The sequence below is a fragment of the Anastrepha obliqua genome, chromosome 5 (genome assembly GCF_027943255.1).
Source record: "Anastrepha obliqua isolate idAnaObli1 chromosome 5, idAnaObli1_1.0, whole genome shotgun sequence".
Lineage (NCBI taxonomy): Eukaryota > Metazoa > Arthropoda > Insecta > Diptera > Tephritidae > Anastrepha > Anastrepha obliqua.
The window spans coordinates 108,318,392-108,344,639 of NC_072896.1; the positions used below are offsets into that span (position 1 = coordinate 108,318,392).

At 38.0% G+C, this 26,248-nt stretch overlaps 1 protein-coding gene across 1 annotated transcript in view; it reads left to right on the forward strand.

Annotated features, from left to right (window-relative positions):
• The first annotated feature begins 14,167 nt into the window (after window positions 1–14,167).
• Window positions 14,168–26,248, forward strand: part of LOC129248577 (transient receptor potential-gamma protein) — a 29,796-nt gene continuing 17,715 nt past the window's right edge. The window contains exons 1-13 of the mRNA XM_054888183.1: window positions 14,168–14,269; window positions 14,531–14,661; window positions 14,926–15,163; window positions 15,272–15,414; window positions 22,106–22,295; window positions 22,417–22,599; window positions 22,690–22,801; window positions 24,764–24,886; window positions 24,960–25,115; window positions 25,204–25,343; window positions 25,430–25,698; window positions 25,779–25,895; window positions 25,959–26,154. Of these exons, the coding sequence (XP_054744158.1) occupies window positions 14,549–14,661; window positions 14,926–15,163; window positions 15,272–15,414; window positions 22,106–22,295; window positions 22,417–22,599; window positions 22,690–22,801; window positions 24,764–24,886; window positions 24,960–25,115; window positions 25,204–25,343; window positions 25,430–25,698; window positions 25,779–25,895; window positions 25,959–26,154 (1,980 nt within the window). The 5' untranslated portion in view covers window positions 14,168–14,269; window positions 14,531–14,548. The remainder of the gene's footprint in view (window positions 14,270–14,530; window positions 14,662–14,925; window positions 15,164–15,271; window positions 15,415–22,105; window positions 22,296–22,416; window positions 22,600–22,689; window positions 22,802–24,763; window positions 24,887–24,959; window positions 25,116–25,203; window positions 25,344–25,429; window positions 25,699–25,778; window positions 25,896–25,958; window positions 26,155–26,248) is intronic.

A 26,248-nucleotide genomic window follows, 5' to 3' on the forward strand; every position in this document is an offset into this window, starting at 1 on the left:
ATGTACGGATAGTTTCAGAAGGAACTAAATGACGCGAACGGAGGAAAGAAATTGTCTGTGTGCAGCTAAGTGTTTGAAATATACTGACATAAATAAATAAATAGTATTTTGACTGCAGGCAATAGCAGGAATATTAAGTTATTTAAAGCTAAAATGTTTTCACTATTTATAGAAAATTTATTTATTAAATACTATCTGTACCCGGCGCGCGTTGCTACGTCAACAACTAAAATAAATTTAAGAAAAATAACTTGAAAGAAAAATCAGTACACAAATACTCAATTCATTCTAAACCATTTTATTCATTTTGTGCATTTCGAAAAAATTGTGAAATTACAAAGTTTAGTTTCAGTTCGATGTTTATTGAAGTGCTGTGGGATACACAATATTTTTTGTTTTTCCATCTGGTGCATAGACGAACAAATCAAAAGGTTTTCCGACACGTGAGCAAGCCACATAGAGCTGTCCATGTGAGAAGCATGGATTATCCAAATTTAATCCACACCCTTGTAACGATTGTCCTTGTGCTTTGTTAATAGTCATTGCGAAAGCGAGTCGCACCGGGAACTGTAAATGTTTGAATTCGAATGGCATATCAGTCGCGATCATTGGGATACGTGGCAACAGTACGTTTTCAACTTTGAATTTTCCAGTCAAAATTGTTGCCTCGTTAAACATTGTTCATCATTTTCTTGACTGAGAGTCTGGTTCTGTTGTAAAGTCGTGGTGGATTTATGTTTCGAAGAAGAATGATGGGTACGCCAATTTTCAATGTAAGAACGTGCGGCGGCTTGCCTGGCAAATCAAGCGAATTCAAGAATTCAGTTGGTTAGCTGACAACCTCGCCTTGATTCTCCACAGTATCGATGGACTTATATGTTGTCGTTTCACTGGGTATTCCATGCTGAATGGTGAAGTTGATGGTATTGACATCGATGTTTTTGGCTGCTAATATAGCACGCGTACTGAGCAACTGTTAGTTTTTGTAGTTTTGTGCAATGTTTGGGAAAACTTTTTGCACCAATTCGTCGATGCTTTCTGTGATCTTACAGAAGTTTGCTAGCAGGGTGATACATTGTGTAGATTCATCAATTTGTATTCGTCCATTTCCAATATCCAATAATGCATTGCAATATCCAATTTCCAGTCGATGCATCCCGTTGTAGTTGTACATGCATATTAGTTTTCATAGTCAATTTCTGTAAATGACGCCATAGAACTGATGATTTAAGGCATGCATTAAGTTTATCAGCGGGTGTTGAACGTGGTATAATGGGCAGTGTTTGTCGAAAATCACCAGACAATAAAATGAGTGCCCCACCGAAGATCCGTCTGTTTCCTCTTAAATCTCGCAGTCTACGGTCAAGAGCTTCTAATGCTTTCTTGTGAGACATTGTACATTCATCCCATATGATAATTTGACACGTTTGGAGTACTTTTCCCATTCCAGACTTTTTGCCTCAGTGTTTTGCAAATTCAACGGCAGTTTCAATGCTGAATGCGCTGTTCGGTCACCATCCAAAAGAGTTACCGCAATTTCAGATGGTGCAATAGCCAGTGCAATATTATTTTGTGATCGTATGGTTACCAAAACTAGTGAAAGAAGAAAAGTCTTGCCTGTACCACCGGTCGTATCTATGAAAAACAGTCCACCGCTTTGTTCTGTGATTGCACGCATAATTCTGTCAAACGCAATGCGTTGTTCTGGAATCAACTGCGGAAGATTTGTTCTAACGAATGTCCTCAGTTCGTCAGAATCATAGTGTGTTTCTCGTTGCAAATCACGATCGAAAAGATTGTTTGCAGGTCGGTTTGAAGCAGGCATTCCCAGTTGCATCAGTGCCTTGTTAGCGATTTTCAAACATATGTCTTCAATCAAAATCTATGTTACATCTATGAACATGTCATATTCCTTTACTCTGTGTACAAATATCATACATGGTCAACCTAACTTTTATGACAATCGGTTGAACGGGGCAGAAGTTGCTACTCTACAGCGCCACCTGGCGGCCAGTGACAGCAATGAGCATATTCCACAAACCTTCTCCGTGGAAAAATACATATATATGTACATATATAAACCAATTTTTATAATAATCGGTCTAGTAGTTTTTGAGTTCATTGATGACATACAGACAAACATTGATTTTTATATATAAGATAATTGGCAACGCTTAACAGCAACAAAGTTAATAGTATTTTTATGCTACGGCGAATAGAAGGAATGGAAAGTGTATGCGAAACAGTCACTAATTATTGGGGCAGGTTAGCTTATTAATTTCAATCGAGCGCCATTTAGAGGGAATGCATTTAAGAAGTGCGACATCAGAAGAGCAGTTGAATCTTAGAGACTCAAACTCCAACGAGGGAGTTGAAATCAAGTTTAATTTTTTTTTCATTCCGACTAAATATATTTTTTTGTTCCGCGATGATGTAGATAAAATTCGTTTTCATGTTTCAAAAAAAAAATGTTTAGTCTTATGACTATTTTTTTTTAGAACAATGAGACAATTTAAAACAAAAATATTTTTAATAATAAAAAAAAAATTTAGTCTTATGACTATTTTTTTTAGAACAATGAGACAATTTAAAAAAAAATATTTTTAATAATAAAAAAAAAATTTTAGTCTTATGACTATTTTTTTTAGAACAATGAGACAATTTAAAACAAAAATATTTTTAATAATGTATTAATATTTTTCCCACAATTTTGAAATTATAGCTTTCGATAAATTTTTGTATATTTTCAATTCAATTAATATAATTTGGTTTAACTTAGTTTAATTTGATTTAATCTAATTAAATTTTTTCATTTAATTTTATTTTATTTTCATTTAATTTAATTTAATTCGAATTGAAAATTGCAACTGAATTGATTTAAATTGAATTTTGTTTTATTTAGAAGTAATTCAATTTCATTTCTCATATCTCTTCTCTCCTCTCCTTTGCCCCCTTCTCTCCTCTCCTTTGCTCTTTCCTCTCCTTTATACGATATAAAACCTTGTCTGGTTCAACTGGAAAGAACGACATCAGCTAAAGAGCTGGAGAGAATCTAAAGGTCTGCTCTTAATGGAATCTGTGGCGCACTTCGGAGCACTCCTACTTTAGTGGATTGTGGATTTAGTAGATTGAGGTGTTTGGGCCTCAGTCGAGACGTAAGCTACGGACGCTGAAGTATTTTTAGAAACTCAGAGTCCATCACCATGGTGATGATCAATATGCACCTTCGCTAGCCCCGAGCGGTACTCTTTCCATTCATACTCTCTCAAGGGAGTAGTGAACGGGGTGCAACATTTGGAGACAGAGCATAGCAAACATGTTTACGGATGGCTCCAAGTTGGACGGAAGGGTTGGTGGAGTTCCCCATCAAGCTCAAAACTAGGGTACCAGACCACTGTAGTGTTTTTCAAGCGAAGGTAGCCGCAATTTAGGAAGCAGTGGATTGGTTGCTTACCTCTGCCATTACTGTAAGGGAGGTAAACATCTTCCCCGATAGCCAGACTGTAATTAAAGCTCTGGGCTCGTTGTTTGTGCGTTCAAAATTAGTCGGAGAATGTCTGACTTTTCTTTCGATTGCATCCGAATACTTCGACATTTGGCTCATTTGGGTCCTCGGTCACAGTGACATGGCGGCAAACTGCTAGACTGATGAGCTGGGCAAACAGGGGACCCTCGAGATGGTTTCACCGCAAAATGAGAGAATTGGGATTCCCTTGAGAACCTATGATCTGCTCCTGGAAAGATAGACCTCGCACCCACTCAGTGTGCGCTGGGTTAGTGCGCATATGTGCAAAGCCGCGGCGTCCTACTGGCCACGGATAGATTGGGAGCGCTTGAGGGAGCTTCTGAGGCTAACAAAGCCGCAGCTCTCAAACTGGATGAGTGTCTTTACTCGGCATTCTCCGCAAGGTATCCATGCCATGAGACTTGGCATTGCCTCAAGTTTTTTCTGCAGAAGCCAGTTGGAAGATGAAATAGAATCATCTCAGCAACTGCTCTCGTCAGGATAAAATTCAGATAACTGGGCTCCCACTGAGAATATAGCAGGTCTGAACATTACGCATCTGTTGAAATTCATCAGCAGCTTGAAGCGACTAACGCAATGTAATTAGTCACCGTTTGGTCATCATATCCTAGTCTAAGCCCCTTTCATCTCCCTGTTCGATTTTTGTTTTTTTTCTGCCCTCTGTTTTTCCTCTATATGGCGTCACAATGGCGAACCTCAATTCTTTGTCCAAGTGGACCCTCGCTTGGGCAGCCATTTATTCACCTAACCTCTTCTTTTCTTTTCTTCCCCTCCCTTTGCTTCCTTCTTTTTTCTTTCGTTTTCTTTCATTTTCTTTGTTTTCCTCTTCTTCTTTCCTTTTGATTTCCTGTCCTTTCTTCTCTTTTCCATTCCATTCTCTTATATTTCTTTCCTTTCTTCTCCCCTCCCCTCCTTTTCTTTGCTTTCCTTTCCTTTCTTTTCCTTTCTTTTCCGTTACTCATCTTTTCTTTTACCTCCTCTCGTTTCCTTTTCCTTCCTTTCCTTTCGCTTTCCTGTCGTTTCCAGTCTTTTCCTTTTCTCTGATGTCTCTTCCCTTATTTTCCTTTCTTTTCTTCTTATTTTTTCATTTCCTGTCCTTTTCGTTCCTCATCTTACCTTTTTCCTTCTCTTTTCTCCTCTTCTCACCTTTCCTTTACTTCTTTTTTCTTTGCTTTCCCATCATTTTCTTTCCTTTCCTGTCACTACCAGTCACTTAATTTTTCTCTCCTTTCATCTCCTTTTTTTATTTTCTTGTCCTTTCCATTCCCTTCAATTAGTTTCCATTCCCATTCTTTCCTTTCTTTTCCATTTCTTTCCCTTCCTCTCCTCTTCTTTCCTTTCCTTCCTTTTCCCACAAAGTACTGAGGTTCATTGGTCGTCTTCACCTTCTATAACACAAAATGATACTTGGTTTAAGTGTTTTGTTATTTTCCTTTCCCCATTCGTTTCGATTACATTAAAGAAAAACGAAATTAAAGTCAAAGGTCATTTTTGCATTGTGCCGCATTTATCGAGTAACCGACTCAATGCCATTTCAAATTAAATGCCAAAAACTGACACACTTTTCACGTAACGTAGCAGCACAAGAATGCAACAATTGACCCAGATTTTCAAACTTTGCCATGTTGGGGTGCATTGACGATAATACCATGGCAAAACATCAACAGTTCATCTACGTACACACATGCATACACCTTTATAATGTATGCAGGCGAGTATAAGTTGTTTGCATGTGTGTGGGAGTGCGCAAACCCAATAGAATTTCGATCATCGTTCGAGTACTCCCAGAGTACTCCACTGCGAGTGTGTGATTTTTCCCCACTGCTCTCTATATATTTGTGTATAAGTATGATATCTTGTACATATAGGTATAGTACTCTCCTTTGCATGTTCTATGATAGCGAGTAATGAAAAAACTTCATTTTATCTACTAAGCGAGCCAAGAGGTGCCTCATAAAGTATCAGTTGTTTCCCATAAGAATCATACCGTGAAACTCTCAGATAAGTAAGAAACGTCTGCACGTATAAATCTCCTTAAAGAACCTCGTTTTCTTTTAATTATTTTATGTTTCCAATTTATGTACATATACATTTTTCTATAAAACGAGATTTTTCTCTTAAGCAAAGCTGGTTAAAGCATTTTCTATAATTTAATTATTAGGAATCAGCAAAAGAGCGTATTTTTATTAAAATCATGAAAAATTCTGAATAATATTTATCACATAAAGGACCTGCTTGGTGTAATATTTATCCTAAGCGCCTTTAAAAACATTGTGATGGAATCACATCGTTTGCTTCTTGGCGTAACATTTAACTATAAAAAACGTTCAAATGGAGTCACATCGCTGGCATCAAATTGACATCACCATTTCGGCTGATTAATTGATTTTCGAAGATTTTCGAATAATTTTATGGTATTTTCCATTTTTTGTCCAAGCAAAAGTCTTTCCATTTTGTATTTTATGCTGTGTTCTTACGGCACGTAACTCGCTCTCCCATTCGTAATTCACTTCACAGTTACCCTTCGAACTACGTAATTAAAATTTTGAGAACGAATTACCTAAAGTATAAGTAATTAAGTCTCAACTACCTTGCGAAGAACGATCAAATCATTGTCTTCACTCATTTTTATCGGAAATTTATCGAAATTAGCTGTCATACCAAAAAATTATGTCGAGGAGGTTGCTGAACAACTCAAGAATTGTGCCGGAGATGAAATTGTTCCCTTGTTTCTTCAACTCGCCTACTATTTCTAATAATAAGTGGCTGTTTCTCCGGCAGCCTCGCAACTCATTTATCTTCTTCTCATATTTCTGTTAGGACCCTTTCACCGGCCTGTTGCTATTTTCTGGCACTTTTTATTATTGGTGGAAAATGAAAGGAATAAATTAAGCAAAATCTTCTCCCACCACTTCATATAGCAATCCAAGAGGAAGCAGCTACGCAAGCACTCATGCTACACATGAAAGAAAATTTCAAATTGGGCAACCTCACCGGTCACCTAAATATCCTAAATAAAATCAAAAACACCATAAGCATGGCTCAAGTTTCAGACCACATTGACCCAACCCTCTGTTTCACAAAAGGATACACAGTTACCTTTCCTGAGAGGATCGAGTGGAAAACAAACCCGAAATGGATGAATGATGATTCACAAAAATAGTACACTGATGGATCAAAAACGCCTTATGGTGGAGGAGCAGGAGTAGTGGGGCCCAGAATCCACAAATCATACACTCTCACCAGGGACACCACTATCTTCCAAGCAGAACTATACGCAATAATGGAAGCAGCAAACATCATGCAACGTAGAAACCACAAGAGAGTAAAGATCAAAATACTCTCGGACAGCCAATCAGTTCTAAAAGCTTTAGATAGCTATACCTGCAACTCAAAAACTCTCTTAGAATGCCACAAGGCACTCGATAACCTGGTATCCAAAAACAATGTTTCATTAATTTGGGTACCGGGACATGAGGGATATGACGGCAACGAAAAGGCAGACTTTCAAGCCAAAAAAGGGGCAGATGAAAACTTCATCGGACCTAGTCCTATGTTCGGATTCAACAAAAACAACCTGAAACAAAAAGTAAAATACTGGGCCAAAACTCTATTAAATCAGCATTGGAACAACGTAGAGGGTCTTAGACACTCCAAAAAGTTCCTAAGTTTCAACGCTAAAAGAGCTAAAAGGGCCCTCACGTTAAACAAAAGAGCATTCGCACTCTCACAGGCGCCCTCACGGGTCACTTCACCTGCAACAAACACTTACATAAATTAGGCATAACTAACACCAGCACCTGCAGATTTTGCTGCGAAGATGAGGAATCTATAGAACATCTCATTATCGAATGTCCGGGGTTGACGCATAGAAGGAAAAGGTTTTTAAACAAGTTCATGCTTACAGACGAAGACCTTCAATCACTCCCTCAGCAGGAGCTGGTACAATTCATAAGCATACTTAACAGTCAATAGACAGCATAGGGTGCACAATAGATCAATATGGTCGCAGTGCTAAAGGGCCATACCTTAACCCCTTACAACCATTAACCATTAAGCAAAATCTTAACTTTAAATTCATTTTTTTCTCTATCGCTGATATTCACAACAAATAATAATAGCAAAGAGCGAGAACAAGAGGGAGAGCTACCAAAGTGAATTAAAAATGCGTTGTGGAAACAGGGAAAACTCGAATTACGTAGAGAGCGAATTACGTGCCGTGGACACATAGCATTAGCCAAGGATGATAGAATACAAGGTTGCGCCTTTCGAATTCGCTGTGTCGTCAGGCTCCATAACTAAACAAACAACAGGAAGGGGAATTACTTGTTTGTGAAGAAGAAGAGTAGGCGAAAGCAATAGGAATAGAAATTATATAAGTACACTTTCTTGCCAAGGTGTTATCCACAAAAAAACTGCATTTCGAGGCTTTGTATTAATTTGCGCTTCCACGCTTCTAACTTGCGGCACTCCGTTTTAATTAATTTATTTAGTTTAAATCTCACAAATCACAATATTACCAAGTCATTCACTGAATTTTCACAAACATGTAATTTGTCCTCCTTTTATTTGTTTTGTATTGGAAAGGAGCCTGACGTCGGACTTGTCAAAATCCCAAAAAATAAAGTAACGGTTTTGTGACGATGCCACCTTCGGTATTCAATTCGCCTGGAGCATTAGTTGCCAAAGTAAAAAGAAATAGTTCAAATTTCAAAAGCTAGATGGAGGACTCTGTATTACTTTCTAAATAATATTTTTATTCTATTTACTTGTTTAATTATTTATTTATGAAATGGGGCTGTATATGCAAGGCGTTTTCTATCACTTATTTCCTCCTCTGCTCCACCAAAATCTCTGCTATTCATCCAAAACCATGTCTACTCATCACTACTACATCATACTCACGCACTCTTTTGTTTCTCACTTTGGGAGCTCTCATTTCTCTTTCTATGGGGTACAGTTAAATGTAATTTGTTTGTATGCTGCTGTTGGTGAATATTGATGTGATAAGTTAATGTGCATGTGTGACTTATAACCCATTATACCTAGTATTTGTTATGTGTTCATTTGTTTCTTGACAAACGTGTGAGTGTAGGCTCCCCAAAAGCAGGCGTGCAGGCGTGCATACATAGGCATTCATACATACATACATAGAATAAGAGAAGATTTGGTATGCATTTTAATGAAAAATTTTTCGCAAATATCCTTCAGACTACGCATAGCTACTTAGTTACACGAAAAATTCATATTAACCGAGTGATTGTTTTTAAGGAATTAAAATAAATTTGTTTTGAACAAGAAATCATCAAGGTGAATTGCGCATACGTTCACATACATACATACATGCACAACTTATTTAATTGACGTGTGGGTGACCTTGTTGTCTAATACATAGAGATCTTCGGATTTGTTATGCATTTGACAGGGATACTTGATGTTTTGCTCCCAACAAGGATAAGTAGTTTATTTTGCACAATTTCCAACTGAAAAATGTTTATGTTTTTTTTCTTATTTTTAAACTTTTTATTTACGAGTAGATGCCATAAACATTTTATTTGCATATTTTTAGTTGATGGCTAAATTATTTTATTTTTTTCTAATTACATTTTATTTGTTTATAACTAATTTCAACAGATACCCATTTGTGTAGTATGTACTTGCACTCGTATGTATAGGAGTGAATTGTCAATGATTTTGTAAGACATTCTGCATTGCATTCAACAAGGAGATTTATATATTTTTTCAGGTAAAGTATGAAAACAAGTGAATATCTCAATAACCATAATTTTTAACCATTATTTTGTGAATATACTAACACACACAAACTCAAGTATGTAATTAGACGTATTTAAATGTACAAGGTTATGCAAAATTAATCATCCAACTTTGTTTTTGAATAACTTTACTAAATATAATACAAAAAATTATTTTAAGTGATGGAAATCTTTATTTGGACCTTTGCGTGCTCCACTGGTTATCCGTTTGTACGAGGGTCCTTTGAAAAGTCCGTGCAAAGGTTTAAAATAAGGTTTTTGTGATATAATGTACAAGGTGGCGCAAAATTAATCATCCAATTTTGTTTTTGAATAAAATTTCTATTAAAAAAAACAATTGATTTTGAGTGACGGAAAATTTTATTTTCACCACTTTCTGCATATCTTCGAAAATTGGATTATACAAACAAATAGCAAAGATGTCTTTCTGAAAAGCATATCAGCCCTACCTTCTCACACTCACATTTTTTAATCACTTTTTTATTAAATAAAAAAAATTACTTTGAGTGATAGAATTCTTTATTTTGACCTTTACGCGTTTCATTACTTGTCTGCTTGTATAGTGCAGCTGTCTAGTTCACAAATTAAAAATCCTTGGATGGCTTCGTTGGTTTACAGAACTGCTGCAAGCGTATGCGGCATTGGTAGCAAAATATTGAGAAAAAATATTGAGCAAATTTTTAGTAAATAGTTACGAAGATAGACGTAGGATACACCCTCGAAAGTACCATATAAAAGTTTATTTTTAACGCAATGCTCCTGAAGTTCGTGTGTTTTTTCCCACGGTAAAAAATCATTAATATGCTGAGTGTAGACCTCAATGAGTTCACTGGTCTCAGTATTCATTTGCTACGAACTAAATTTTTTTGTTTTTTTTTGTTTTTATTTTTTATTGGCTTATTTTATTTTATCTTGATCTGAGATTTTTTTCAATAATAATCTGAGACTGTTGTTGTTGTTGAAGTGGTTGAGTATTCCCACTGAAATAATCCTAATTAGTGACCAGCACCGTTTTCCTACCACTGTCCTCGTGTGATGAAGTTTTTTTTTTGTTTTTTTTGTTCTAAGTCAGATCCATTTAGTGAGGTCCATGTATAGCAGCAAATTCTTTATCTCGATGTCTGAGATTTCATTAATTTGCTGCAAGAAAGGCCAACCGAAGGAGCGGAGTCGTGCCCTAGCTAGCCCTGGACATTCACATAAGGAGTGGAAGAGACTTTCCTCCGCCCCTTCCGCGTAACAGCATCTGCAGATAGGATTGAAGGGTAGGTTGAATCCAGCTGCATGATCTCCTACTTTCAATGGCCTGTAAGGGTTGAAGTGATGCTTGAGATGTTTGACTCAGAGCATCCTAACAGATCATTCGTCCTTTGGATTTTATACGACGGCCATGTGTTTTTTGTTGTAATACATGTAGTTAATTGCTTCCATCTTCTTTCGGCTCAAACATGATAGTGTGAAGCAATGGATGCTTTTAATGTGTTGAGTGGGGTGGAGACTGACACTGCCTCTGCTATTTTTTGCTAGCTCATCCGCTGTCTCATTACCCCGTAAGTTCCTATGACCGGAAACCCATATCACAGTGATTTCAAGCCAATGACTAAACAATTCAAGCTCCTCTCTACACTGTAAGACTAATTTGGATGAAATGAAGTTGGTGTCTAAGGCCTTTATAGCTGCTTGACTGTCTAAGAAGATAGCTACTCTTGCACCAACTTCCTTGTAGAGTTTTAGTGATTTGCATGCTTCTCTGATCGCTAAGAGCTCTGCCTGGAGCACGGTGGCATAGTCAGGAATTGACTGAGATAGATTGAGTGGCTCCCACACCTCAGTTCATCTTAGAACCATCGATATAGATTTCGATATCGTATCTTCCAATCACCTTCCCGTTGCTCTATTCGGCTCTCGGTGGAAAACGTACTGTAAAGACTTTCTTGAAGTTAAGGTCGGGGACTGTGTGTTTTTGAGCAGTGAGGGTCCCTGTAGAAGGATCTTACTGTGACCCTGAGACCTTGTTGTCCAGCTTCCTATGTCTCTGAGTCTCGCCGCGCTGCAAGTAGCGATTGTTTGAATGTGTAAATCTAATGGTAGCAGATGAGCTAGTACATTGAGCGCTTCAGTAGGACTGGTGTTAAGCGCTTCTGTAGTTAAGATACACGCTGTTCTTTGTATCTTGTTCAGCTTAGTTTTGTTGTATTTCTTTTCTGTTGCAGGACACCAAACTAGTGCCGCATATGTTAGCATTGGTCTTACAATGGCTGGGTAGAACCAATGGGATAGTTTTGGTTGGATTCCCAATTTTTTATCTAACATTCTCTTACACGTGTAAAGTCGCTTTCTTTACCCTGTACTCTACATTGGGCTTTCAGCTGAGTTTGGGTCTAGGATAACACCTAGGTATTTTGCCTGTTGGGTTAGCGTGAGACTAACGCCGTTTAGTTTTTTGGGATTAAAGTTTGGTACCTTGGTTTTCTTGGTGAATAGCATCAGTTCAGTTTGTCCGTAGCCCAATTGCTGAGTAATACCAGAGCTTCTTCCATAATCTCACTGATTCTGGTTGGAAACATTCCTGAAACCATAAGCACCATGTCGTCCGCGTACGCCACTACTTTAATTTCCTTTCGGTTGAATTTGGTAACGATATCGTTGACAACTAGCAACCACAGCAGAGGGGATAAGACTCCTCCCTGAGGGGTTTCCCTGTTGACAGAGCGCTTTATCGTGCTGCTGCTTACCTCACCTTATTCTAGTTTTAAGCATGTTCTCTATCCATTCGTTGAGACCTATGTCTGTGCTTAACATATTAAAAGCCTCAATTATGGATCTTGTGCTAACATTGTTGAACGCCCCCTCTATATCGATAAAAGCAACTCGTGAGTATTGCTTGTATTCTATGCTCCTCTCAATCGTACTTATAACCTCATGAAGAGCTGTCCCTGTGGATTTTCCTTTGGGGTAGGCATGTTGAGATGGTGAAATCTATGTATCTGTAATCTTCTCCTTGAGATATACATCCAACAATCGCTCGAGAGTTTTGATAATAAAGGAGGATAAGCTGATGGGTCTGAAATCGTTCGCTGTATCATGGCCGCGTCTACCACCTTTGGGAATAAAAATCTCCTTAACCCTCCTCCAGCTGAGACTGTAGCCTGGCTAAGAACACTTTGAAACTTTTATATTGTACGAATTTCTATTCGCCAGAGTGCAAGCAACCCACTTTCAAATTATTGCTTGCGAGGAGATACGATCGTATAACCTATATTCCTGTGTAGGTTAGATAAGGTTATGCAGGTTGGTTGTCTAAGACAAGACACTTGGTGTCCCTTAGGCCCATTGTGATACTTGCATTTGACTTCCTAACTAAGTTGCTTAAATTTCCAGTCCCTTCAGTGGGAAATTTTGCAAATTTCCTTGGACTTCAAAGAAATATTCGCCCAGATGTTTGGCACGGCTTCCTTGAGCCTCCACAACTCCTGCAGAAGTCATGGCGAGGTACACCCATTGTATTGGCTAAGATGCCAATAGCGCAGTGACCCATTATAACACCTGTGTGGACGCTGGTAGTTCATCTGTTGCAACCAAGCAGACATTTTGTACATTTAAGATTCAGTTTTAGCCAGAGCGTTTTGGAGACCCTGCAGTTAGTAGTCAGAGACTAGTGTATGTCAATCGTGATGTATAGTTCGCTTAGAAGTATGCTTACGTTCTCTAGCACTCGCTTCTTTCAAAAAGTATCCGGAATTTCTCATTCCGAATAACTCTTGTTTCTAGGTGGAAACAAAGAACCTGTCTCAATTTTTGTGTTTCTAACCTATGGGGCTCAAGAATATCGAAAACAAGAGGATACTACATGAGTGATACGAGTAAAAAGTGTTTAAAGTGGGTCGTACTAAGGTTGAAGATTTTCCGGGCTTCGATCGCCCATCCACTGGCTGATTTTTTTGTAAAAATAGTATAATATAATATTTCTGTCGATAAAAATTATTTTTTTGTGCGTAGTTTTTATCATTACCGGCATCGCCGAGTACCGTATACTCTCGGTATGGCGGCGTGTTACTTTTTCCTGACACTCTCTCTCTCTCTCTCTCTCTCTCTCTCTTAGCTTCACAGTCTGTGGTGGACCATAGCTTCATCAACAATCCTCCTCCAATTCAGTCTCTCTCTTGCCTCATTTCTCCAATAACGAACGTTAATTGCTTTTAAGTCTGCTTCTACGTCATCAAGCCATCTCTTTCTTGGTCGGCCTCACTTTCTTCCTCCAACTGGACGAAGCAAAATAAACACCCTCTTTTAGATTCTTTCGTTGGGCATTCTTGTGATGTGGCTAATCCATATAATTAATAAAACGTATTACATTTTCACCACCAATAAGGTTTTTCCTGCCCCCACTAACAATGTTACTTCTTAGCGGAAAGAGTCGGAGGTTATTACAAAATCGGGGGAAACTTAGGAATATCCGCATTGAACAGTCTTCATTTTATTGACTAATTCCGGCTACTTTTTGAACATAAGGGTTTTCGAATTAGATATAGCTATACTAATGGTTAACAGGATGTAACTAATAAATGCATGCTTTTTTACTGAACCCATTTTGATTAATCAATTAGTTTCAACTAACTTTTTTCTATTGTAACAAAACTAAATATTCTCTAACAAAAAAATTTACACAATCAAGATTTTATCTTTCAATTCAAGTATTTGTCTCTCACATCTAATTTTCACAGACGAAGGAAAAAAGTTGCATTTTGTCAGTCCGGCGCGTAGGAAATCAGTGCTGGCGCCAATTTTGAGCAAAATCAAGAATGGTACAGATGCTTTGGATGGTGAGAAAAAAGGCAACAGTGTTATTGGTGGACTTAGTGGTGGTGGTAGTGGAGGCAGCAGCGGAGTTGGCGGCATTTTGGGGAACGGCATTAATGATGGCAATAGCCATGTGACCGTGCAAATTGAACCGGCTAAAAAGGTCAAGGTGAGTGTATTTAATTATGTGGTATGTATTACGCGTTTGCATTAAACAATTGAGATGAATATGCAATTCAATGGAATACATAGTTTTACACAACTGCAAACCACAACTGTAAACGGTTAAATACAAATAAACCACAACGTACACGAATATTAGTGAATGCATGTAGATTTGTTTTTATTTTCATTATATTGTTTGTGCTCAATACAACTGTGTTTGGCCGTGAAAAAATTGGATAACGATAAACCGCTACTCTCTTCACAGCGTCACAGCATACACGGCATGATGGAGGAGGAGAATATAGTGCGGCCGCATCAAGAGATTCGACAGTTAACCTTGGAGGAGAAGAAATTTCTATTGGCGGTAGAGCGTGGTGATATGGCAGGGACACGAAGGTTAGTCGGCACACATGCATTCATACAAACATACATAGCTAGTAGCATGTGTAGTTATACTCTTGACATTTACACCGACTTATATTTAACCTATATTTGAACGCTCTCATGCGTTGCATCTATCAACCAGCAACCTTCACATTTGAATTACAATTTTCCGGCTGTAACATTTGTTCGTAACTGCTTCGAAGATTAAATTTCATGTCAACAACTACTGTTATTTGTATGATTTTTTTTTTTTGTTTTTTGTCTTTGTTTTTACAGAATGCTGCAAAAGGCACAGGATACTGATTATATCAATGTCAATTGTGTTGATCCTTTGGGACGCACTGCCCTACTTATGGCTATTGACAATGAGAATTTGGAAATGGTCGAACTGCTCATCAGTTATAATGTTGACACCAAAGATGCGCTTTTACACTCCATATCGGAGGAGTTCGTGGAAGCTGTGGAGGTGCTGTTGGATCATGAGAATGTCACCTTTCATACAGAGGGAAACCATGTAGGTGTTTCTGTGAATTAATTATGTATTAAACCATACAATTAGATGGGGATGTATGTATGTATGTATGTATGTATGAATTGTCTTTCTTTTTTTTGCGCCACATAGAGTTGGGAGTCCCAATCAGAGGACACTTCAACGTTCACGCCCGATATAACGCCACTTATTTTAGCTGCACATCGTGATAACTATGAGATAATCAAAATATTGCTGGATCGCGGAGCAGTACTGCCAATGCCGCATGATGTAAGGTGTGTATGAAAATGCATTTGAATATTATTTGTAGAGTATTTTTGTTTTTTATTCATCCAAGTGTGTCAGAAATTCTTTTTCTTGATAAACGAATTTCGCTTTCGTTCTGTTAACTTCTTGTTTATAATAATTCTTTTTCTCCTTGTTCACTCCTCTCGGGAGCATAGGGCCTCGACAAGACTTTTCCATCGTACATGGTGCTGTGCTCTTGTTTTTGCACCGTCCCATGAGATGTCGGCATCTGCTAGTTCGCGCTACATCGACCTTCTCCAAGTGTTTTTGGTGGACCGCGACCTCTGCTCCCTTGCGGGTTCCAGTCCAGTGCCATTCTCGTGATGCTATCTGGTGGTTTTCTCAATGTGTGACCTATCCACCGCCACTTTCTGTGTTTGATTTGCCTAAGGATGGGTTCCTCGCTCGTTAATCTCTACAGAGCGTCGTTACTGATGGTGTTTGGCCAGAATAATCGGCAGATGATGCGGGGGCATTTGTTGATGAAGGATCATAGCCTCTGGGTGATGGCGTTAGAGACCAGCCATGTTTCGCTTCCGTACAACAATACGGACTTCACGCATGAGCCGAATATTCGTAGTTTAGTGTGCCTGGAGATTTGCGAACTCCCCCATACTGTATGCATTCGCCCGAAAGCCTCCCTTGCTTTGTTTAGCCTGCAGTTGACATCTTCATCTGCTCCACCATCTGCCGTGATGATACAGCCGAGGTAGCAGAAGCTTTCAACGAATTCCACCGGGCAACAGTCAACCAATATCTGCTTTGCGTTTTTGTGGTCAACTATCATGGCCTTGGTCTTGGCGATGTTGACCTCCATTTTTCATGAAAAAAATCTTAAAATTTACGCAACAACCCTTTCTTGTTGAAACCACATAGAGTCAAAAATAAATCTACGCTCGGCGTAGTTCTGACAAGAAAAAATCTTTCGCATTTTTTGAGAACTGTTTCCAGTGTCCTTTATTCGGCGACCATTTTCTTGAAAAAAGCATGGTCTAACTTGATGAAGCGCACGCTAATACTGCGTCTTGATTTGGACTCAATTCTGCCTCATAGAGAATGTCAGGATTATACAATATATATACATAATTGGCGCATACACTTCTGTTAGGTGTTTGGCCGAGCTCCTCCTCCTATTTGTGGTGTGCGTTTTGATGTTGTTCCACAGATGGACGGACCGACAGTTTCAAGCCGACTCCGAACGGCAGATATTTTTATGAGGACCTTTTTCATGGCAGAAATACACTCGGAGGCTTGCCATTGCCTGCCGAGGGGCGGTCGCTATTAGAAAAAACTTTTCTCTTCATTTTGGTTTTTCACCGAGATTCGAACTTAGACTCCCTTAAGGCTGGTCTCGAGGCCCTGAAATGAAGGGTTTTTTTGGGGATTGATTGTGACAAATCCTGTGAACATTTAAAAAAATTTTTTTTTTTATTTTAAAGGTACATGTCTTGGCTTTTAAAAAATGGTTTTGACTTTGAAAAAAATTAACACCCGCGACCTTGAAATGGCGCTGAAGACGTCCACCTCCAAACGAAATTTTTTTTTGCTCATTTTTTGAACTTTAAAAGGTTATAAAAATGGAATGAAAAAAAATTTCAAAAATCGTACACGGGGAAACTTAGCGGTAAGTTTTCCGAACCTTTTAAGACCAAAACCATTGAAATCAGAGTATAACTACTATGAAAAGTGTGACCAAAATGCTTAAAAAACACGATTTTCGGGGAAACGCGTTTAAAGATAAAGTTTATGATAAAAACGGCCGGAGGAGGGTACACTTCGGTGCCCAGAAAAATGTGAAAAAATGCGATTTTCAAAAAATCCTTTCTGTGGCGTATTCTCGCATACACATACAACAAAATTATGCAAAAAAAATCGATTTTTTTTCGCTGGAGACCAGATGACCCCCTTAAGTTCTCTCGGGAGGAGGCAAGTGGGCTTTACCTGATTTAAAATAGAGTTATTTTCGCTGTCTCTGCGATTTCGGTGATAAGGCGCTTTCAACAACTATCTCATAGTCGGCAAGAGTGGTTACTAGCCTCATTATGATCCATGTGCTCGGAGACGAGCTGCTAAAATACACCGAAGCTCTCTTTCAATTAATCGACCATTTGAGGCCCTTAACAAATCCGCCCTGAACTTTTCATTCTTTACATGGCAAATTTTTTTCTTTTTATTAATTCTGTTGAAAACTGCAGGCTATGGTTTGAGCGATTTTTTTTTTGTCATAATGACATTTGTATTGAAAATCACTATGGCAACAGAATAGTTAAATGTACACCTGTGCTCAAAATAATAGGATCGCGACGAATTATAAAGTTTTAACTAATTTTTTTTTTTGTATTAAATTCTCTTTATAGTTTTATAAAAAAACCACATAACTCCTAACTCCAAACTTTGCACAAAATTCACTATAACTTAACACAATTCAAACAAATTTGAAAAATTGCCATCAACTTTTTAATTAGAATCTTTAGAAAACTTTAAGGTATGCTTGAAATCACTGAAAAATCGCGATGATTTTTACAATATTTTTTTTTTGCACCATAAAAGATGGTCATCTTGTCGGTCATTTTGTCTTTGTCACTTACCAACCGATCGACTTCAACATACATGTTTTCGATACGTCAATTCAGTACAATTTCAATAATGGATCGCTTTACACCGAAACAACCGAAATCGGCGCTACAAAACCCGAAGTGCTTGACAAGGTGATGACAAAGGCAGAAAAAAGATCGCAGTTTGTGGTTGCAGGGTGGCCACTTGATTGATATTGTATTCAAAAAATAGTCTTAAAAAATTGTAAATAACCAAACCAAATAAAAATACCTCACATATACAAATAATTTTTTTTTTCTAAGTTATTCAATGTTTTCATACCGCCATAAAAGATCGCGCACCTTGTATACAGCCATGGACAGATAAATAGCACAAATGTGAACCTTATATGTTAAGTTAAGTTTCTAGTACGAACTCTGCTTTGATCAAATAAATTTGTTTGTTTACATTTATTACCGTTATTAAGCTTACATTTATGCGAGGAATTTACCGTTTTTTTTCGATGGAATTTTTTGCGTTCTAAAGGGTTTTTTTTTAAAGGTTAGGTTTTCAAGATGAAATAAAACGTATAATTTAATTAATTTAATGTTATGGCCAAGAATTCAGCTTTATTATAGAGATAAGGGTTTGCCATAATGTTTTAAAAATGATTTCGGGCAAGTGGCCGCCGCGGCTGGCTCGAATAAATTCCAGCCGAGAGGCCCAATTTTCGACCACTTTTTGCAGCAATTGGGGCCGTATGTCAGCAATAACGCGCCGAATATTTTCTTCCAAGACGTCAATCGTCTCGGGCTTATCTGCGTAGACAAGCGACTTCACATAGCCCCACAAGAAATAGTCCAGCGGTGTTATATCGCACGATCTTGGAGGCCACGCCACAGGTCCACGGCGCGAGATAATGCGCTCACCAAAAGTTTCCTTCAATAAATCGATTGTTGCGTTGGCTGTATGGCATGTAGCGCCGTCTTGTTGGAACCAAAGGTCGTCCACATCAACATCGTCCAATTCAGGCACGAAAAAGTCATTAATCATGACTCTATAGCGCTCTCCATTGACTGTAACATTATGGCCGGCTTCATTTTTAAAGAAATATGGACCGATGATTCCCTCTGCCCATAGAGCACACCAAACATTTACTTTTTGAGGATGTAATGGCGTCTCAGCAATGGCTTGTGGATTATGTTCATCCGATTATGCGACAATTTTGCTTATTGACATACCCATTCAACCAAAAGTGAGCTTCATCGCTGAACAAAATTTTCTTGTGATGCGTCGCGCGAACCAAACCATTATTTTCGTAATAAATTTGCACGATTTGCAAACGTTGTTCAGGTGTAAGTCTATTCATTATGAAATGGCAAACCAAACTGAGCATAAATCAAGTGACAGCTGTCAAAAAGACCATCTACGAAAAAAGTAGTGCCCACTTGAAAACCTAACCTCTAAAAAAACACCCTCTATTTTATTTATGCTTATTGTTGTTTTGAAGTGGACACAAAAAATAGCACATTTTAACTTGTGCAGCGGAGAGTAAAACTTTAATATTGTTTCAGCGATTTTTAGTATATTTTTTTGTTTCTTAAATAAAATTTTAAAGTAATTACTAAAAATGGGAAGTGGAATACCTAATATACATTGCACACCGGAGAAAAGAGCTCTTATATACCGATGAATCAAAACGGAAAAAGCTATGTAGAAAAAGCGGAAATGATGATGTGCTCTCGGAAAATGATTTATAATGCTCTTAATTTAGTTAAGAAAGACTCATCCTATCTAAGCAAAAAAACGGAGAGAAAACCAAAGCCGCGAAAACTGATGTTAATGTGGATAGAGCTATAATACGCAAGAGCAAAGCAGATCCTTTTAAGTCGGCACGGCAAATTATGCTTGAAATAAACCAGAAATCTGATCTACAGGTGTCCAGAAAGCTTGCATGAAGGCGACTTAACGAAGCCCAGCGGCTTGACCGCATAAGCAGAAAAAAACACTCTTCTCAAAAAGACATATCAAACACCGACTTGCCTTCGCAAAAGCCCACAAAGACAAACCTATTCAGTTTTGGAAAAAAGTACTTTGGACCGACGAAACCAAAATAAATAGGATGGGACCAGATGGGAAAACTATTGTACGTCGTTCAAAAAATCAAGCGCTAAATCCTAGGTTCACAAAAAAGACGATTAAACACGACGGCGGAAGCATCATGGTTTGGGGAGCTTTTTCCTGGCATGGTAGTGGGCCGATTGTTCGCCTGTTTGGTAGAATGGATAGATTTCAGTATCTGTATATACTCCAGAATAAAATGAAGCCATTTGTGTTTGAGTTTATGCCATTAAATTGGGCATTTATGCAGGACAATGATCCAAAGCATACTGCAAAGACAGTGAAGCAATGGCTCAGAAGAGAAAAACTGAATGTACTAGATTGGCCGGCGCAGAGCCCTGATCTCAATCCAATAGAAAATTTATAGAATGACGTTAATGTCAAAGTCGCTAACATAAATTTTTAAAATTTTGATAATTTGTGGGCCGCAGTTGAGGAGGTTCCTCTCTCGACGAACAAAACTAACACTCTACAAGGCTCCCATCATGCCCGTCCTAACATATGGCACAGAAGCTTGGACGAAGACAACATTCGATGAAGCGACGCTTGGAGTGATCGAGAGAAAGATTCTGCGTAAGATTTTTAGACCTTTGCACGTTGGCAACGGCGAATATCGCAAACGATGGAACGATGAGCTGTATGTGCTTTACGACGACATAGACATAGCGCAGCGAATAAAGATCCAGCGGCTACGTTGGCTGGGTCATGTCGTCCGAATGGATACAAACGCTCCGGCTTTGAAAGTATTCGTTGCGGTACCAGCTGGTGGTAGCAGAGGAAGAGGAAGGCCTCCTTTACGTTGGAAAGATCAGGTGGAGAAGGACTTGGCTTCATTGGTGTGTCCAATTGGCGCCGGTTAGCACTCTGTTAAACTCGGCCAAAATCGCGTAAGCGGTTATCGCGCCAATTAAGAAGAAGGAGGAGGCTTGGTACTCGATTCCAAAGGAACGATGCCACAAGGCTGTAGAAAGCATGGAGCGATGGCTTGAAGAAGTAATCAAAAACGGTGATATAGTACAAAATACTAATCTGGTAAAACAATATTATTACTTAACTATCTGATTTGTTCAGTATTTTTGCTTTTATTGGGAATTTATTAGAATGTGCTATTTATGTATCCAGGAGGTTTCGTGAGTTATCAACCTTCTCGTAAATTAAATCAGAACTGAAAATATTTTTGACAATTTTTTTGTTTTAAAGTGTAAGTAAATAAGTTTTTTTTTTAATTCTTTATGTTGCTTTTTTCCATTAAAAAGTAATTATAAACATATTCAACTCTTTGCTTTCAAAGTCTAAATGTGGTATTTATATGACCATGGCTGTATGTTCGGAAGTTTTTTATATGGATGAAAACTTTCAACACCTCACAAAAAAAAAATTTTTTTAAATTTACAACTATTTTGATCCACTTGAAACTTGCACTTTATTATACTAATACTAAATGGGGTATAAACTGCATACTCAGAATTTTTCTAAAAATTCTTTGCAAATTTTGATGTACCTTTTTTTAGTGAATAGTAAATTTCGCAAAAGTTTGGTGCTTTTCTTGTTGTAGACTATATATATATATATATATATATAATTGGCACGTACACTTCTGTTAGGTGTTTGGCCGAGCTCCTCCTTTTATTTGTAGTGTGCGTCTTGTTGTTGTTCCACGAATGGAGGGACCTACAATTTCAAGCCGACTCCGAACGGCAGATATTTTTTTATGAGGAGCTTTTTCATGGCAGAAATACACTCAGAGGTTTGCCATTGCCTGCCGAGGGTCGACCGCTATTAGAAAAATGGTTTTATTAATTTTGGTTTCACCGAGATTCGAACCAACGTACTCTCTGTGAATTCCGAATGGTAATCACGCACCAACCCATTCGGCTACGGCGGCCGCAGTCGAATGCACTATACTCTTATAAAAACAAAAAAAAAAATTATGTAAAAAAAAAAATAATTAAATGTGGTTGGCAATTCGGCACGTTCCTATTATTTTGAATACTATGACTATTACTATTTATTGTCTTTCAGATGCGGCTGTGACGAATGTGTTCAATCACGCCAAGAAGATTCACTGCGACACTCACGTTCTCGCATCAACGCCTATCGTGCGCTGGCCAGTCCCAGCCTTATTGCCTTGTCGTCAAAGGATCCTATTTTAACTGCATTTGAATTGTCATGGGAATTGAGACGTTTAAGTTTTCTCGAACACGAATTTAAGGTGAGCTATTATGGAAAAATATAAAAACGGTCATGAAAAATCGAGGTCAAAGCTAAAAGATGCTTGATCTCTATACAAAAAAAAGACTTTAAACCAGAACTCTAACCCGTTTCGCTTTCAGAATGAATATCAGGAATTGCGCAAACAATGCCAAGACTTTGCCACCGCCTTGCTCGATCACACACGCACCTCACACGAATTGGAAATCCTATTGAATCATGATCCCACCGGTCCAATCTATGAACATGGCGAACGTATGCATTTAAATCGATTGAAATTGGCGATCAAGTTGCGACAGAAAAAGGTGCGTAATAGCAGGTTAACATGTTTTGTATGCGTCACACATTTTTGCTGCTCTCCCACTTTACCTTTCTCTCTCTCTCTATCTCTATAGTTTGTGGCCCACTCAAATGTTCAACAACTTTTGGCTAGCATTTGGTATGAGGGTTTGCCGGGATTTCGACGCAAAAATATGGCATTGCAGGCACTGGATATTATACGAATTGGTATGTATGTATGTATGTGGTACAGAAATAAATATACAGAATATATAGCTCATACTAATCGCTGTTCCACCGTACACGATAATCCTCACCAGCGACCAAAGATCACATGGGGAATTTTTCTCTCGAAAGCTCCCAAAGCTTTGGTGTGAGTGGTATAGTTATATGTTTAATTTGGGATGAAATAAATAAATAAGTTAGAAGAAGATGCCAAATGTTTTCATCAACTTTTTCACACTGACATTAAGAATGTGATAGAAACTTTTTCCTGAGCATTGTTGAGCATTTTACAGCGACAGTGGCAATGATCGATCAAATGACTGTCACCGTTCTTTCGGGGATTTCTTGTTAGATGGTTTTTGCACTGAGAAAGCACTAATGGCTATGATAGGATTATCATTCCTTTATCATTCATTTTATATCTTCGGGTATCGGATTTTAAATTGAAGTAAAACAACGAAAATTCAAATTGATTGGGCAATCTTTATTATTTTTGTGTAGAACCATTCATGACATTTATTTTGAAAAGAGAATCCCTTTCAAATGTTTCACGGGCTGTATGGCAAATAGCGTTGGCAAACGTCTTGTTGGAACCAAATGTTATAGAGATCATAGGCTTCAATTGCCGGAATCAAAAGGTAGTTTATTATGGCGCGATAGCATTCGCCATTCACTCTTACATTGGCGCCAGCCTCGTCTTTGAAGAAATATGGGCCGATGATTCCTTCAGCCCATAGGCCGCACCAAACGGTTGCTTTCAATGGCTGTAATGGCTAATCTTGAATGGCCTCGAGTCCTTTTCAGCCCAAGTAAGGCAATTTTGCTTATTGAACTCATCGCCATACACCAGAAGTTGGTCTGAGCGCATGATTAACACTTTTCACAGAGCGTTGATTTTCGTAATACAATTTTACGATTTGTAAACGTTGTTGTTAAGCCTTTCCCTGATGAAATATCAATGAATACTCAAAAGAAATTACGTTAGTTCGACAGTAGTCACGCGTGGGTTGTCAAAAAAACACCTATTGCAAAAAGTACCTCCAATCTGATCACATTTTACTATATATAAATACTTACAAGTTTAATAAAAAAAAAAGAGGTTGTCTGTAAGGTCGGTTTACTGACGATAGTTTAACGTGATAACGTCATAAGAAAATACTGATTGAATGGTTGCATTTTTCAAAAGAAAATTTTAATTTTATTTGTTTGATAGATATTTTGTATGGATATAGAGAATGAGGTAACATTAACATAACATAATATACTTTAACATAACATAACATAACATAACATAACATAACATAACATAACATAACATAACATAACATAACATAACATAACATAACATAACATAACATAACATAACATAACATGCTGTTCAAGCAAGGTAATGACGCATGAGCAAGATAACGACGCATTTTTTTGTGCGTGCAGCCGGCTACATAGAATTATTATTATTGAATTATTAGACGTTATTATTATTAGAATTATTAGACGTTATCAAAAAATAATAATAACATTAAAACAACAGGTATTATTAACAAATTTGGTTTTATTTTCAATAGGCTTCAAGTAAATCAAATTAATAATAATCAATAAGAAGGCATATGCAAATACAAATACGTGAATTTATATATGTACATATGTGCATATACATACATATATACGCTCACTTAAGTAGGAGAGAGCAAGACGTCGAACATTGCCGTTCGTTTGCTTTGTTTGCTTTGTCGTTCGTTCCGCGCTTTCGCTTGCAGTTCATTCAAGGGACGACAAATGAGCAAGGTAACGGCAAATGAGCAAAGTAACACTAATGAGCAAGGTAACGACACATTTTTTCGTGCGTGCAGCCGGCTAAATCGAATTATAAGACGTTATCACGTCAAAAATTATATGATTTTGGAAAATTTTAACATTTTTTGATATTAACATATTCTGAATCTTTTCTGCTTTACATCAACACAGGTATAATGTTTCCCATATTCTCATTCGCCTACATTTTGGCGCCATACTCCAGTATTGGACACACGATGCGTAAACCATTTATCAAATTTATATGCCACAGTGCCTCCTACTTTACCTTTCTATGTGAGTACAAAGAGCAACTAAGACAAACTAAATGCCCTAGACATATTCAAGTATCGCTTCTACTTCCGCACAGTTCTACTGATGCTCGCTTCACAACGCATCGAAACATTCATTGGTGGCTGGTTTTGGAGCGATACGAAAAACATCATCACACAAGTGGAAGAGGTGCCAACAAAGCGTGGCGCAAAACCTACTTTCATCGAATGGTTGATACTGGCTTGGGTTAGTGGTAAGTAAAATTTAAATTGAAATTTCTGTACTTTTCAATTTGATTTCAACGATTTGCGATTTTGCTGTTAAACTTTAAAAAATTTCAGGTTTAATTTGGAGCGAAGTCAAGCAGCTGTGGGATGTCGGCCTGCAAGAGTATCTCAACGATATGTGGAACGTCATCGATTTTGTAACGAATTCACTTTATGTGGCTACGGTGGCATTGCGCGTGGTGTCTTTCTTTCAGGTTGTTCATTATTTGCTTACTTAATTATTTGATAAAAAATAATCGCTCTTTTAATTGAAATATTTCTTACACCATTTTTCCCATAGGTGCAAAAAGAAATGATCATTAATCCGAATGCCACCGATTTGCCGCGTGAGCGTTGGGACACTTGGGATCCAATGCTCATCTCGGAGGGCCTCTTTAGTGCGGCAAACATTTTCAGTAGCCTCAAATTGGTATACATCTTTTCGGTGAATCCACATTTGGGACCACTGCAAGTGTCCCTGTCGCGTATGGTTATGGATATCATGAAGTTTTTCTTTTTGTACGTGCTCGTGCTATTCGCCTTTGGCAGTGGCTTGAATCAATTGCTGTGGTGAGTAATAAATGAAGCAATAGCTTAAGTGATGTTCGGAGATTTTTATTGAAAAAATTATGTATAACAAAACATTACAGGTACTATGCGGATTTGGAGAAGAAGCGTTGCCCAGAAGTTTCACCCACGAATGTGCTCATGAACATGAATGGTACTACCGATCCGAATGCTTGCATTGTGTGGCGTCGATTTTCGAAGTAAATCCCTGAGATGCAGTCGCTTTTGTTGGAAATTTTTCATACTCTTTCACACTTTTTCAGTCTCTTCGAGACCACACAGACACTATTCTGGGCCGTTTTTGGTCTAATCGATTTGGACAGTTTTGAGTTGGATGGCATCAAGATTTTTACGCGTTTCTGGGGCATGCTGATGTTTGGCACATATTCGGTTATCAATATTGTGGTGCTACTGAATCTGCTTATTGCTATGATGAATCATTCATATCAATTAATTTCGGTAAGTTTTACGGATTTGAACTAGTAAATGATTTGTCAATGCAATCTATGGTGTTGCTGTGTATGATACACTCCAAGGATGATAGATTACAAAG